Raw genomic sequence first — 11,843 nt, forward strand, 5'->3', positions numbered from 1 at the left:
CCTCGCCATCACTTATAACATAATTTGCTCTGATTTTATCGAAGTAAACACATGGCATGGGAGTCATAACTTCTGAACTAGGATCTACACTATAGCCAACATCATTTTCAACATTGTTTTCCTCATGAAAAGGATGGATACTTTGTAATGGCTGCTTTTTTATTTCATCTAATGATTTGAAAATCCCTTTCCGCTCTTTGTTTGGCTGCATTTTATTGTTTTCTTTCCCGATGCTGAATTCACCTTTACTCACATGAAAAGAGTTGCTAGAGTTTTCTAGACTTGATTTATTTAAAATGTGTTGGCGGTGGTTATTTGGAATTTGGCGGTCCAGTTGTCGACTACGATATAATACACTCTGCCGAGTTTCCTCTATCTGCCTATGGTGACGTTGCATAATTCTATTTATAACACTATTGACGGGATGTGAAGTCACCCCAGTTGTAACGTCATTGTGATTAAATATAGAAGTGTTAGGATTTGATTTATTTTCAACAGATTTGTATGACGTCATAGGCATCTCATTCGCTCCCCTCTCAAAAGACGAATGTTCAATACCTTGTGATGCCGAACCGGTAAATGATGTAGGCTGTAGAGTCGATGACGTCATCATTGGTGTCGAACACCTTGAAATTGTCAAACAATTTGGCGTAGAGGTACGCAGATTCTCAATAGCGTTGACAAAATCACTACTTACTTTATTAAGGTAACCTGAATTATTTCTATTGCGTTTAAAATGACAACGGTAACTTGTCTCTTGCCCATGTGTAGAGATAAAGGCTAGACTCTCACGACGGGGCCGTTGCTGGTGACTACAGACAAAGGAAGTCCCACGAACAACGGTGGGAGCGACAGATCCTGTTTCTAATTCTAACACGGGCGTAACAATTGCGTAGGGATATTTCGTTTCCGGTTTGCGGCTCTTGTACCAACAGGAGTGTCCGGGTTTAGAGTTTGCCAAGACGTGATTAGTATCGGTGGAGACGGGAGTCAGGTTTTGTAGGAGAGAGAGTCTCTGACTATGTAGGGGTGTTCTATTTTTGGATATTGTCGTTTTGTTTATTTTGATAGAGATATTGTTCTGCTCTCCAGAAATGGTCTTGGCTTTGTTAAGGTCATTTAGGTTATTTTTACTGATCATTTCTGTATCTGACTGTCTGCTTTGGTTATTCTGACTTTCCATGTTGCTACTGATAACATTAGTTTTGACAATATTGTTGTTGTCGTTGTTATTGTTGTTGTTGATATTGTCAATGGTATTGTTAAAATAGCTCTTGTTGTGTTTGCTGTCACTGGTAACATTCTCAGTGTTGTCATTGTTGTTGGCATTGATATTGTTGTTATCTTCGTTGTTATTTGGGAACTCCTTATTGCTACTTTGTGATACGTCAAATTTGTGGTTCATACCATCTGGCGAGAAATTTCTGGATGAAGTCTTAATTTGAGCTTTAGTATTTTTATCGTCTTTGCTGACATTATTAACTTCCATCTGGTTCAAAGAATGATTCGGTTGTTGTTTTTTGCCCACATCACCTAAAGCAGGTGTTTTATAGCTTTTAGGAAATGGGGGTGTTTCCGGTAGCTTCGTATTGTAGTTTCCTGCGCTTCTTTTCCTGACGGATGAAGTCTGATTTATGTTCGTTTTCATGAAGTTTTCGTGGAAACGTTGAGATATTTGTGGGAAAGATTGACAGCTGAGAGGTGTGACGTGTTTACCTGCCATCAACAGTGAATCTATATACAGTTGTCTTCCATTTCCATGCTCTGTTAAGTCACTCAGTGATAAGGAATGACGTTTTTGATGACGCAAATTGAATCCATTATTGCGTTTTATCTTGTACCCTGTTACGCCCAGTCTTAGTTCAGGCTGATAAATCTGGATGTGGAAAAAAAACAGGAAATGTTGATAATTTTTACACAATCAATAAATAAGCCTCGTTTGGTACTATCTTAAAATATGCTCTCGAGCAGTGATATTTTAATGAATTCTTATTGGTGTATACTACTACTACTACTACTACTACTACTACTACTACTACTACTACTACTACTACTACTACTACTACTACTACTACTACTACTACTACTACTACTGCTACTACTTATACTACTTATACTACTACGACTACTACTACTACGATTACTACAACAACAACAACAACTACTACTACTACTACTACTACTACTACTACTACTACTACTACTACTACTACTACTACTACTACTACTATTATTATTATTATTATTATTATTATTATTATTATTATTATTATCATTACTATTATCACCATCATCATCATCATCATTATCATCATCATCATCATCATCATTATCATCATCATTACCATCAACATCATCATAATCATCATCATCATTATTATTATCATTATTATTATTATTATTATTATTATTATTATTATTATTATCATTATTATTATTATTATTATTATTATTATTACTATTATTATTATTAAGCCTATTACTATTATTATTATTATTATTATTATTATTATTATTATTATTATTATTATTATTATTATTATTATTATTATTATTATTATTATTATTATTATTATTATTATTATTATTATTATTACATGCAGATAATGCCGAGTTCGACAGCAACAGGAAGCGATACCGGCCCATCGTTTATGAGGTGGGTTCTCTACCATTGACATATTATTATTGGGACCCACAAAAGGTTTATGCAAGTTTCTTACCAATTCAGATTCAGAATTTATGAAATAAAGCGAGTCGCTTCCAGTTCGGGTCCCACTCTCCATGGTGTAGATTAACAGGAGTCCTTCAAAAACAAACATGCACTGTCACTGTTGTGGCCAAAAAAAAAAAATCCCAAACAAAACAAACAAAAACCAACAACAAACAAATTAATTGATTGGAGTAGGCTTGAGATCACACACTTGTCATTTGGGTATATCCTCGTATAATGATGTCCACTTTTAGCTCAAAAAGAATATATATTCGACCACGTATCTTCATAACCAAAGATGCATCATTGTTGTTGTTGTTGTGGCAAGTTTATCAATGTAGATTGAAGACCACACTCTACGGTCATGTTGTTGGATATTGCCGTGGTCATAAATACATCATATGTCTGCTTTTACATTAAAAAATATTGTTCTGTTGACCCTTGTAGTTTAGATGGATAAGAGTTTGGGGTTCTTTCTTCTGAAGACGAGAACAAATATGTCTATGACGTCACCTCAATCAGCTTAGACTGTATAGTACGACGTATTCGTTATTTGCAAGTATTTGTTATCGAGAGTAATCTGGGTGCCTCTTCTTGTTTATGAAACATTAAAAATGGATAAGAATACATCCTTCTAATAGTGAATTAGTAGATATTATGTCAAACTGTGTAATTTCTCTGCTTTTCATTTAATTTCACTGACTGGATTTTGAGGGCCACCGGGACCGGACGAATACAGATTCTCTATAATTAGTAGACTGGCTTGTATGGACATCCATGGGTATCGGATTGATGAGGGTTGTGACCGCGGGGGTGAATGTTGAACAATACACCAAATCGTTTCGTCAAAGGTTGATTTTGTAAATCTGGAGAGAAAAAAAAATCAACAACAAAAATAAGTTAAAATGCTGATCCAAGTTAAGTACATAATTACAAAGAGTTGTTTTATATAAGTTGTCATTAATAATTTAATTTGCTGAAGAAAATTATTCAAAATAACTGGGTAATTATGTTTTGCTATACGGTATAAGACGGGTTTATTCGCATAATTTCAACCCTTTTAAAATTAATAACAAATAAAATTCCCTTTATTCATCCCATAGGGGAAATTTGTTTCTAGGGTATATTCCAACAGCCGAAGTGCAGGGCGCATAGTTGAGTCCTTGAAAAAGACATAGACTCACATTATTTCACCCCATTTATGTGTATAATTAGTACCTGACCGTTAACAGCGTTGTCTCTGTCCAAAAACAAAAAACAAAACAGACGTCGTGTTCTGTCCTACATTTTAAGTGTGGTTATTGATTAGGGGGCCATTATAAAGCGCTTAGAGCACGTTTAGTGGATATTGCGCTATACAAATGCTCGTTATTAAGTTATGATTGTTCTGTCTGAAGTGTGTGTGAAACGGATAAACTCTACCTTGCATGTAAAAATGTACATTAATATGCCCAATAAAATGGGCATCCTGTGAGATTTTGTGGTATTGTGGAAACACACTCGCTTTCGGATCGGAAGGTACTGAGTATGTGCCTCGCTCGGCGCATGGTTGAGCCCTTTGAAAATGCCGTACTGTTCTGGTGTAAAATGAGTACCTGGCCGTTAACAGCGTTGTCTCTGTCGGAAAAAATTGTAATATCGCCCAACAGGCATCATGACTCGTTCTACATGTTGCGTGTTGCTGTTGGTCAGGAGCCCTTTATAAAGCACGTTTGGTGAATATTGGACTATATAAATGTTCAAGTTTTTAAAAAAAAAGTACGACATGACTAAATCAATTGAATTGATAAACTATTCGCATTGAAACAAAAATAAAATAAAATATTGAATTAACCATATCATTTTGTCAAATTTCAAAAACTGAATGGGGTTCCTGACCTCCCATAGTGGGCAGGGAGGTGCATACTGTGTCTTCTATCCCCTTATATCTGTTTTTCAACTTGCTTTCTGTCTTTGTCTTGGAATGAGATTACTTGGTTTTGTCCTGGCCCTGGGCGGAGTCCTGGCTGGGAGAGAAACAATCAAATGTATAGTTATTGTTTTAGGAGATGATATTTTTTTCCTTCTAAATCATCTCTCTGTTATGTATTATTATATTTGTTATTTAAAATGTATAATGTAAGCACTTGAGTGTATTCCTCTTTGTTGGGTCTTGTGCTTGTGTCCGGATGAGACTTATAGGTGGTCTCAAACTAAGTACATTGGTGGTATGCTCTTGGAATCTACATCTGATCCCTATTTGTTCCCAGTTCCCCTTTGTCTTATTTTTTCTTCGGTGCTTTAATTATAACTCTGGTAATTTGACTATCCTATTTTCTTCCTTTTTACTGGCGCTGATATAACCTAAATGTGTTGCAAGCGCCGTAAAATCCCTAAAAACAACAAACAAACAAAATTTCAAAAACCTACATGGTTGGGTAAACAAAATGGTGGTGGAAATATGACAGCTAGACATTTCAACAAATTCACCAATATATGCGTGGGAATACTCTTCAACAGTCGTAACGTCACTTCCTTCCTAATGACGCATGGTAACTTAGTAACACTGGCTCTAAACTATCGGAACAATGGCGGACGCCCTTATGAAATATTTCTCCGGCGAGCATAAAGGGTATCCAGAGGGGAAAAAAGCACATACATTTGGTCATGTTTTGACTTTTACACATTCTGATCACAAGACATATGAAAAGTTCCAGCCAGCATGAAAAATAAAAATTAATGATTTTCTTTGTTTAGAACCAAGATGGCTGCCGTTGCCAGGCAGCGTGACATCAGACTATTGAATCGTATTGGAATTTGTAATGTGGATGTGATTGGGTGCTTAAATTTCAGCAAAACAAAATTTCATAAGGGCGTCTGCCATTGTTCCGATAGTTTAGAGCCAGTTATTAAGTTGCTATGCGTCATTACGAGGGAAGTGACGTCACGACTGTTGAACCTTATTAGTGAGCACTTGTAGCCCACGGCCTCTCACTGACGGGTTGAGCTGTTGCCTTCGTAAACTCATAGCCTGATTACGGACCGCAGACACTGGTGTAAAATAAAGATCGGAATGAAAGATGGAAAAAAAAAAAATATAAAAAAAAAATTAAAAAAAAAAAAAACAACCCAAAGATCTCCAGTCGAGGAAAAATGATTTTTTGTGATGCATTTTTATTTCTTGTATTTTTCATTCTTGATTTGTCTTGCGCTGTTTCATTGTAGCCATCATTAACTTATAGCCGTCAAAAAATGACGTGAAAATGCCAGTCTTTGGCCACAAAAGAAAACAAGTCGTGAGTTGTATTCAGTATTTCAACCAATGGGACCACTTGTATCCATGAGCAATACTAAAAAACAACTCACTAGGCGATGCAATAAACAAATAATGACGTCAAAATGCCATTTAAAGTTTTTTTTGTTTTTTTTTTTTTGGGGGGGGGGGGGGGGGGGGGGGGGGGTTCCAGTGTTAGTCTGTTGTTAGACGTTTGACTACGCTTACGACACTTATAAGTCATTCTAAAGCGGGTGGTAAGGGAGATGATAACATAGGCAAAAAGATTTAGGACAAAGCTATCAATAAAAAAACGAAAACAAAGGGGGCCAGTTCAAGAAATATCAGGAATAGATCCAAGAAAATTACATCTGTGTACCTTGGATGAAACAACTTCAAAGTCCCATGTAGACAAAGTTACGGCACTCCTGCTTACAGAGACAAACTGAGATCGTTGCAGAATAAGCATTATTCTTAAAAATCTAATGGATACATAATTGACATATAATTAAGAGATAATCTACCAGGGGAAAATACCATCTCTTTGAAAATGGCGGTTATTGTCATTACGCGTGATGCAGGTTGAAAAAAAGAAAAAAAAAAAAAGAAAGAAAGAAAATACAAATCTCAAACTTGCTGAGCACCGATTTATTTACTCTTATATTTATACGAGGTGTAATCCTAAAATAGAGAGAGTTATTGTAAACTTTCACGATGTGCCTTTTTGTGCAAGGCAGTAGATATGTCTATCTCTTAAATTGTGTTGCAAGTAGCTAGGCCTATTTGATATCAACTTCTCGACTCAATACATCACGTAATTCTGATTCGAATCAAACACTGAAATTCAATACCTATCAAGCAATTTAAACTGAAATCAGAACTGTCGATTTCAACAGAGACTTATCTTATCGAGAATATTCCACGCTGGAGGTAAGATTCTTCCCATACTTATTTTTCTTTCGTGAATGTTTTTTTTTTTTTTTTTTTTTTTTTTTTTTTGGGGGGGGGGGGGGTGTTTTTTTGGTGTTTTTTTTTTTGTTGTTTTTTTTTTTTTTTTGCTTCTTTTTTTTTTTGGTGGGGGTAGGATGACGTATACATATGTGCAGTTCTGATTACCGAACGCAATTATGGGCTTGATTTAACATTGTTGTAATGGATAAAATACTTGTGTTGAATTAAGAGTATGTCCATTACAATAATGAGTCCATAACAATGTGGGTTATCAGATCATCAAATAAGTATACACGCCGGGGTAGGGGTAATCTTGGTGGTGTGTGTGTTTGTTTTGGAAGGGGGGAGGAGGGGGGGGGGTATAATCTCATGTTTTCTCATTCTTTCTTTTTTTTTTTTTTTTGTTGTTTCTTTGTAATTTTTGTTGTTTTTGTTTTGTTATGTTTTGTGTTTTTTTTTGTTGTTGTCTTTTAAAATTTTGTTTATTTTCTTTTTACAGATATATGTTTTTTTCTGTTTTATTTTGTTGATGTTGTGGTTTTTTGGGTCCATGTTGTGGGAATATTGAGTCTACTTTCTTTGATCCTCTTGTTTTCAGGGGTGGGAGAGGAGGGGGGGGGGCGGGGGGGGGGTGCCTCTTTAGATAGCGAGAAACGGTTTGGGATTTTTCTCACTTCTTAGAAATTTTACTGCGCTTAGGACACTTTTAGCTTTTTTTAAATGGGGAGATTGAGGGCTGGAAGGCGAGAGGGAAAGTTTGATGTGCTTTAAGAAAGAATGGAATATTCTCGATAAGATAAGTCTCTGTTGAAATCGACAGTTTTGATTTCAGTTTAAATTGTTTGATAAGAAAGAATAGATAGAATGAAGTTGACGTCAAATCGGGTCTTTGTTATTGATTTTTGCCATTCGCGTTTATGAGTAATTCTTCTAAACTGTATTAACCAGACTAAAAACGTTCAAGGTTACAGACAGTTTTGTGTGTTGGTCCGTTATACTTCCGGATGGCAATGTTGTGAGTTTCTAAGCCAAGCGCATACTCTCTATACGTATTTCTTCGTCATTTAAATCGTGTAAAATAGTGAGTGGTTTTTCCTAAGTTGCTTACCAGACAACCTACTATTGCAAACCATTATGTGTTCTGTTAGTTTATATATATATATATATATATATATATATATATATATATATATATATATATATATATATATGTATATATATATTAGCTCTAACCACCATTATCGAGCACTTTCGTACCTACAAGTACCCAACAACACTCATAAATATATATATAATATATATATATATATAATATATATATATATATTTATATATATATATATATTATATATATATATATATATATATATATATATATATATATATATATATATATATATATATACATATACATATACATATATAAAATGTTACCATTATTTGGTCGTCCTACAAACCATCATCTTTGCTCTTTCGTCCCCTCCACCATCCGACTTTTGAACTCCCTCCCAACCAATTGTAAACAAGTCCTTTCGACTGATGACTTCAAAAAAATCGCTCCCTGCGCTTCCCTCTTAATTAAACCCCTGTTACGGAAAAAATCGGCCATACAATCATCAGCTTGAAGCTTTGGCCTTAATGGAAGAAGAAGAAGAAGAAGAAGAAGAAGAAGAAGAAGAAGAAGAAGAAGAAGAAGAAGAAGAAGAAGAAGAAGAAGAAGAAGGTTAAGTAGTCCTTCAGAGCCATTAGGCCCATGGAGTCGGAGGTTATCCTGGTTGCTATAGCGTGAAACGGATGCAATACTTGCTACCCTTTGGACAGGACCCTAGTCTATTGTAAAGTACTTTCCGCAAGTTCTAACAGACCCAATTACCAAATCACTGCAGTGGGTTGGAGGGAGGGGGGGGGGGAGATCAGAAAAATAAAATCTCGAATTTACCCGGGATTGATCTCAGTGCCTTTGCGTGTGAAGCAAGTGCTCTACCAACTGAGCTATAGGGACCCCCGCACTGAGACCAACGCCTGTCTTCCCTTAGAATAGACCCTATAGACAATTTATCCTTTTGGGTGGATAAAGGGGGCATTTTTTTTCTCCAATTCTATTGGTTCATTCGTGTCATGATTATATGACTACTTGACTTAGATGCCTTTCGCGTCTCGACCGAAAGATCGGGTCGCCTTGGCTGTTTCCAGTATTTCCTGTGTGAGGTGTCTCCAATATTGCCGGTCCTCTGCTAGGGTTCTCAGATTTTCAAGGTCCCCTGCCGTTATGAGACTAACGCTTTGTCCAAGTGTTGTGAGGTTTTTGTTTAGGATCACAGGGAGTGTTGTGATCGGTCTTCCTCTGAAAAGGTTCCCGTGTTTTTGGAAGTATCCCGACATGGCTTGGTTAGCTGGTATGTTTTTGTCCCTGCGTAGTATGTGACCAAAAAGTTGCCATCGTTGTTGTAAAATGTCAAGGGAGATTGGTCTTTCTTTTGTGATCTTATAGAGTGATTCGGACAACATGGCTGACACCTGTTGACATTGAGCTTTGGCTCAGTGGATAGTCTTATGTTTCCATTTATTCACTGTATGGAATCTTTAATTTTTACCTGTTGAATGATTATATATAGTTGATAAAAATGGCTTAATTAATGTCATTCCCTTTGAAATATTATCGAATATGTTGACAATTCTGTATAAAACACGAGTGTAGATAATGGGCAATAAATATCGAATAGAGCAATTTTATACTTCTTCACACGTATCATTGCCTTTCTTGCTGTCTGTTCTGCTTCCTATTTTCAATTAAATTCGTTCCGATTTGGTTTGACATTAATAGCGAAAGCTGTTGAATTCACTTTAAAACGCTGACGTCTTTAAAGGCCTATTTCATTTCATTTCGTGGTCTCGTCTTATCCTATCCTATAGATATGAAAAAGTGTGAATGAAACCTTGGCCTTCGTAAACTCATGGCCTGACACTGACCGTGGCCTTCGTAAACTCATGGCCTGACACTGACCGTGGCCTTCGTAAACTCATGGCCTGACACTGACCGTGGTCTTCGTAAACTCATGGCCTGACACTGACCGTGGCCTTCGTAAACTCATGGCCTGACACTGACCGTGGTCTTCGTAAACTCATGGCCTGACACTGACCGTGGCCTTCGTAAACTCATGGCCTGACACTGACTGTGGCCTTCGTAAACTCATGGCCTGACACTGACCGTGGTTTTCGTAAAATTATGGCCTGACACTGACCGTGGCCTTCGTAAACTCATGGCCTGACACTGACCGTGGCCTTCGTAAACTCATGGCCTGACACTGACCGTGGCCTTTGTAAACTCATGGCCTGACACTGACCGTGGCCTTCGTAAACTCATGGCCTGACACTGACCGTGGCCTTTGTAAACTCATGGCCTGACACTGACCGTGGCCTTCGTAAACTCATGGCCTGACACTGACCGTGGCCTTCGTAAACTCATGGCCTGACACTGACCGTGGTCTTCGTAAACTCATGGCCTGACACTGACCAAAAAATGACGTCAAATGACAAGTCTTTGGCCACAAAAGAAAACAAATCAAGAGTTGTATTCAATAGTTCAACCACTGGAATCACTTATTTTCTTACTAACGACAACTCACTCGACAGTGCACAGACCTGAAAAATGACGTTAAAGTACAAGTCCTATTGGGTTATAGTGTTAAGCTATAATTTATCGATGGCTACGCACTGACCAATAAATTACGTCAAATACAAGTCTTTGGCCAAAAAAAAAAAAAAATAATATAAACAACAAATCGTGAGTTGTATTTAACAGTTCAACCAATGGAATCTCTTATTTCCTTGACCTCTGTTACATACAACTCACTCGGCGGGTCCACAAACCTTAAAAATGACGTCAAAATATGGGGTTTTAGTGGGTCTTAGTATCAGCGTAGCCATCGTAATGTTATAGCCTGACATTGAAACCCAAAAGGACTGGCAGTTTGACGTCATTATTTGGTTTTTGCACCGCCTTGTGAGTTGTTGTTAGTAGAGTTCATGGAAACAAGTTATTTCATTGGTTGAATTATTGAATACAACTCACGATTTGTTTTCTTTTGTGGCAAAAGACTGGCATTTTGACGTCATTTTGTGGTCAGTATCAGGCCATAACTTTACGAAGGCCACGTTATCAGGCCATAACTTTACAAAGGCCACGGTATCAGGCCATAACTTTACGAAGGCCACGGTATCAGGCTATAAGTTAACGATGGCTACGATGAAACAGTGCAAGACAAATCAAGAATGAAAAAGAAAACAAGAAATAAAAAAATGCATCACAAAAAATCATTCTTCCTCGACTGGAGATCTTTGGGGTTTGTTTTTTTTTTCATCTTTCATTCCGATCTTTATTTTACACCAGTGTCTGCGGTCTGTAATCAGGCTATGGGTTTACGAAGGCAACAGCTCAACCTGAACTGTCAGTGAGAGGCCGTGGGCTACTTCTTCTTCCAGTGTCATCTCATGGGTTGAGGTCGACTTGAAATGACACGCCAATCTTCCCTGTTGACGGCTTGCTGACTGCATTCGGCTGCCGACAATCCTGTCCATGTCCTCACATCATCTATCCAAGTTCTTGCTGGCCTGCCTCTTCCTCTTTTCCCCTCAACTCTACCCTCAAGAATGTCCTTGTTGACAGTGTGATGGCGTCTAAGATGTCTACAAGTGCTCACTAATTGGCTTCAACAGTCATGACGTCACTTCCCTCGTAATGACGCATAATAACCAAGTAACTGGTTCTAAACTATCGGATCAAAGGAGGACGCCCTTATGAAATATTTCTCCCACGAGCATAAAAGTGTATCCAGAGGAGAAAAAAAACATTATAAATCTGATTATGGTTTGACTTTTATACATTCTGATCATATAAAAAGTACCGATTTGCTTTGTTTAGAACCATGC

The 11,843-nt window shown here is 37.2% G+C and overlaps 1 protein-coding gene across 1 annotated transcript in view; it reads right to left on the reverse strand.

The window, feature by feature from the left end:
- LOC144958746 (uncharacterized) overlaps positions 1-3,576 on the reverse strand; it is a 6,317-nt gene extending 2,741 nt beyond the window's left edge. The window contains exons 1-2 of the mRNA XM_078890920.1: positions 2,721-3,576; positions 1-1,876 (exon numbers count right to left, since the gene is read on the reverse strand). The exon at positions 1-1,876 is cut by the window's left edge and continues 2,741 nt beyond it. Of these exons, the coding sequence (XP_078747046.1) occupies positions 1-1,876; positions 2,721-2,819 (1,975 nt within the window). The 5' untranslated portion in view covers positions 2,820-3,576. The remainder of the gene's footprint in view (positions 1,877-2,720) is intronic.
- Positions 3,577-11,843: the final 8,267 nt, after the last annotated feature.

This window comes from Berghia stephanieae, chromosome 13 (genome assembly GCF_034508935.2).
Source record: "Berghia stephanieae isolate SIO BIC M18660-M18661 chromosome 13, UCSD_Bste_1.3, whole genome shotgun sequence".
NCBI lineage: Eukaryota > Metazoa > Mollusca > Gastropoda > Nudibranchia > Aeolidiidae > Berghia > Berghia stephanieae.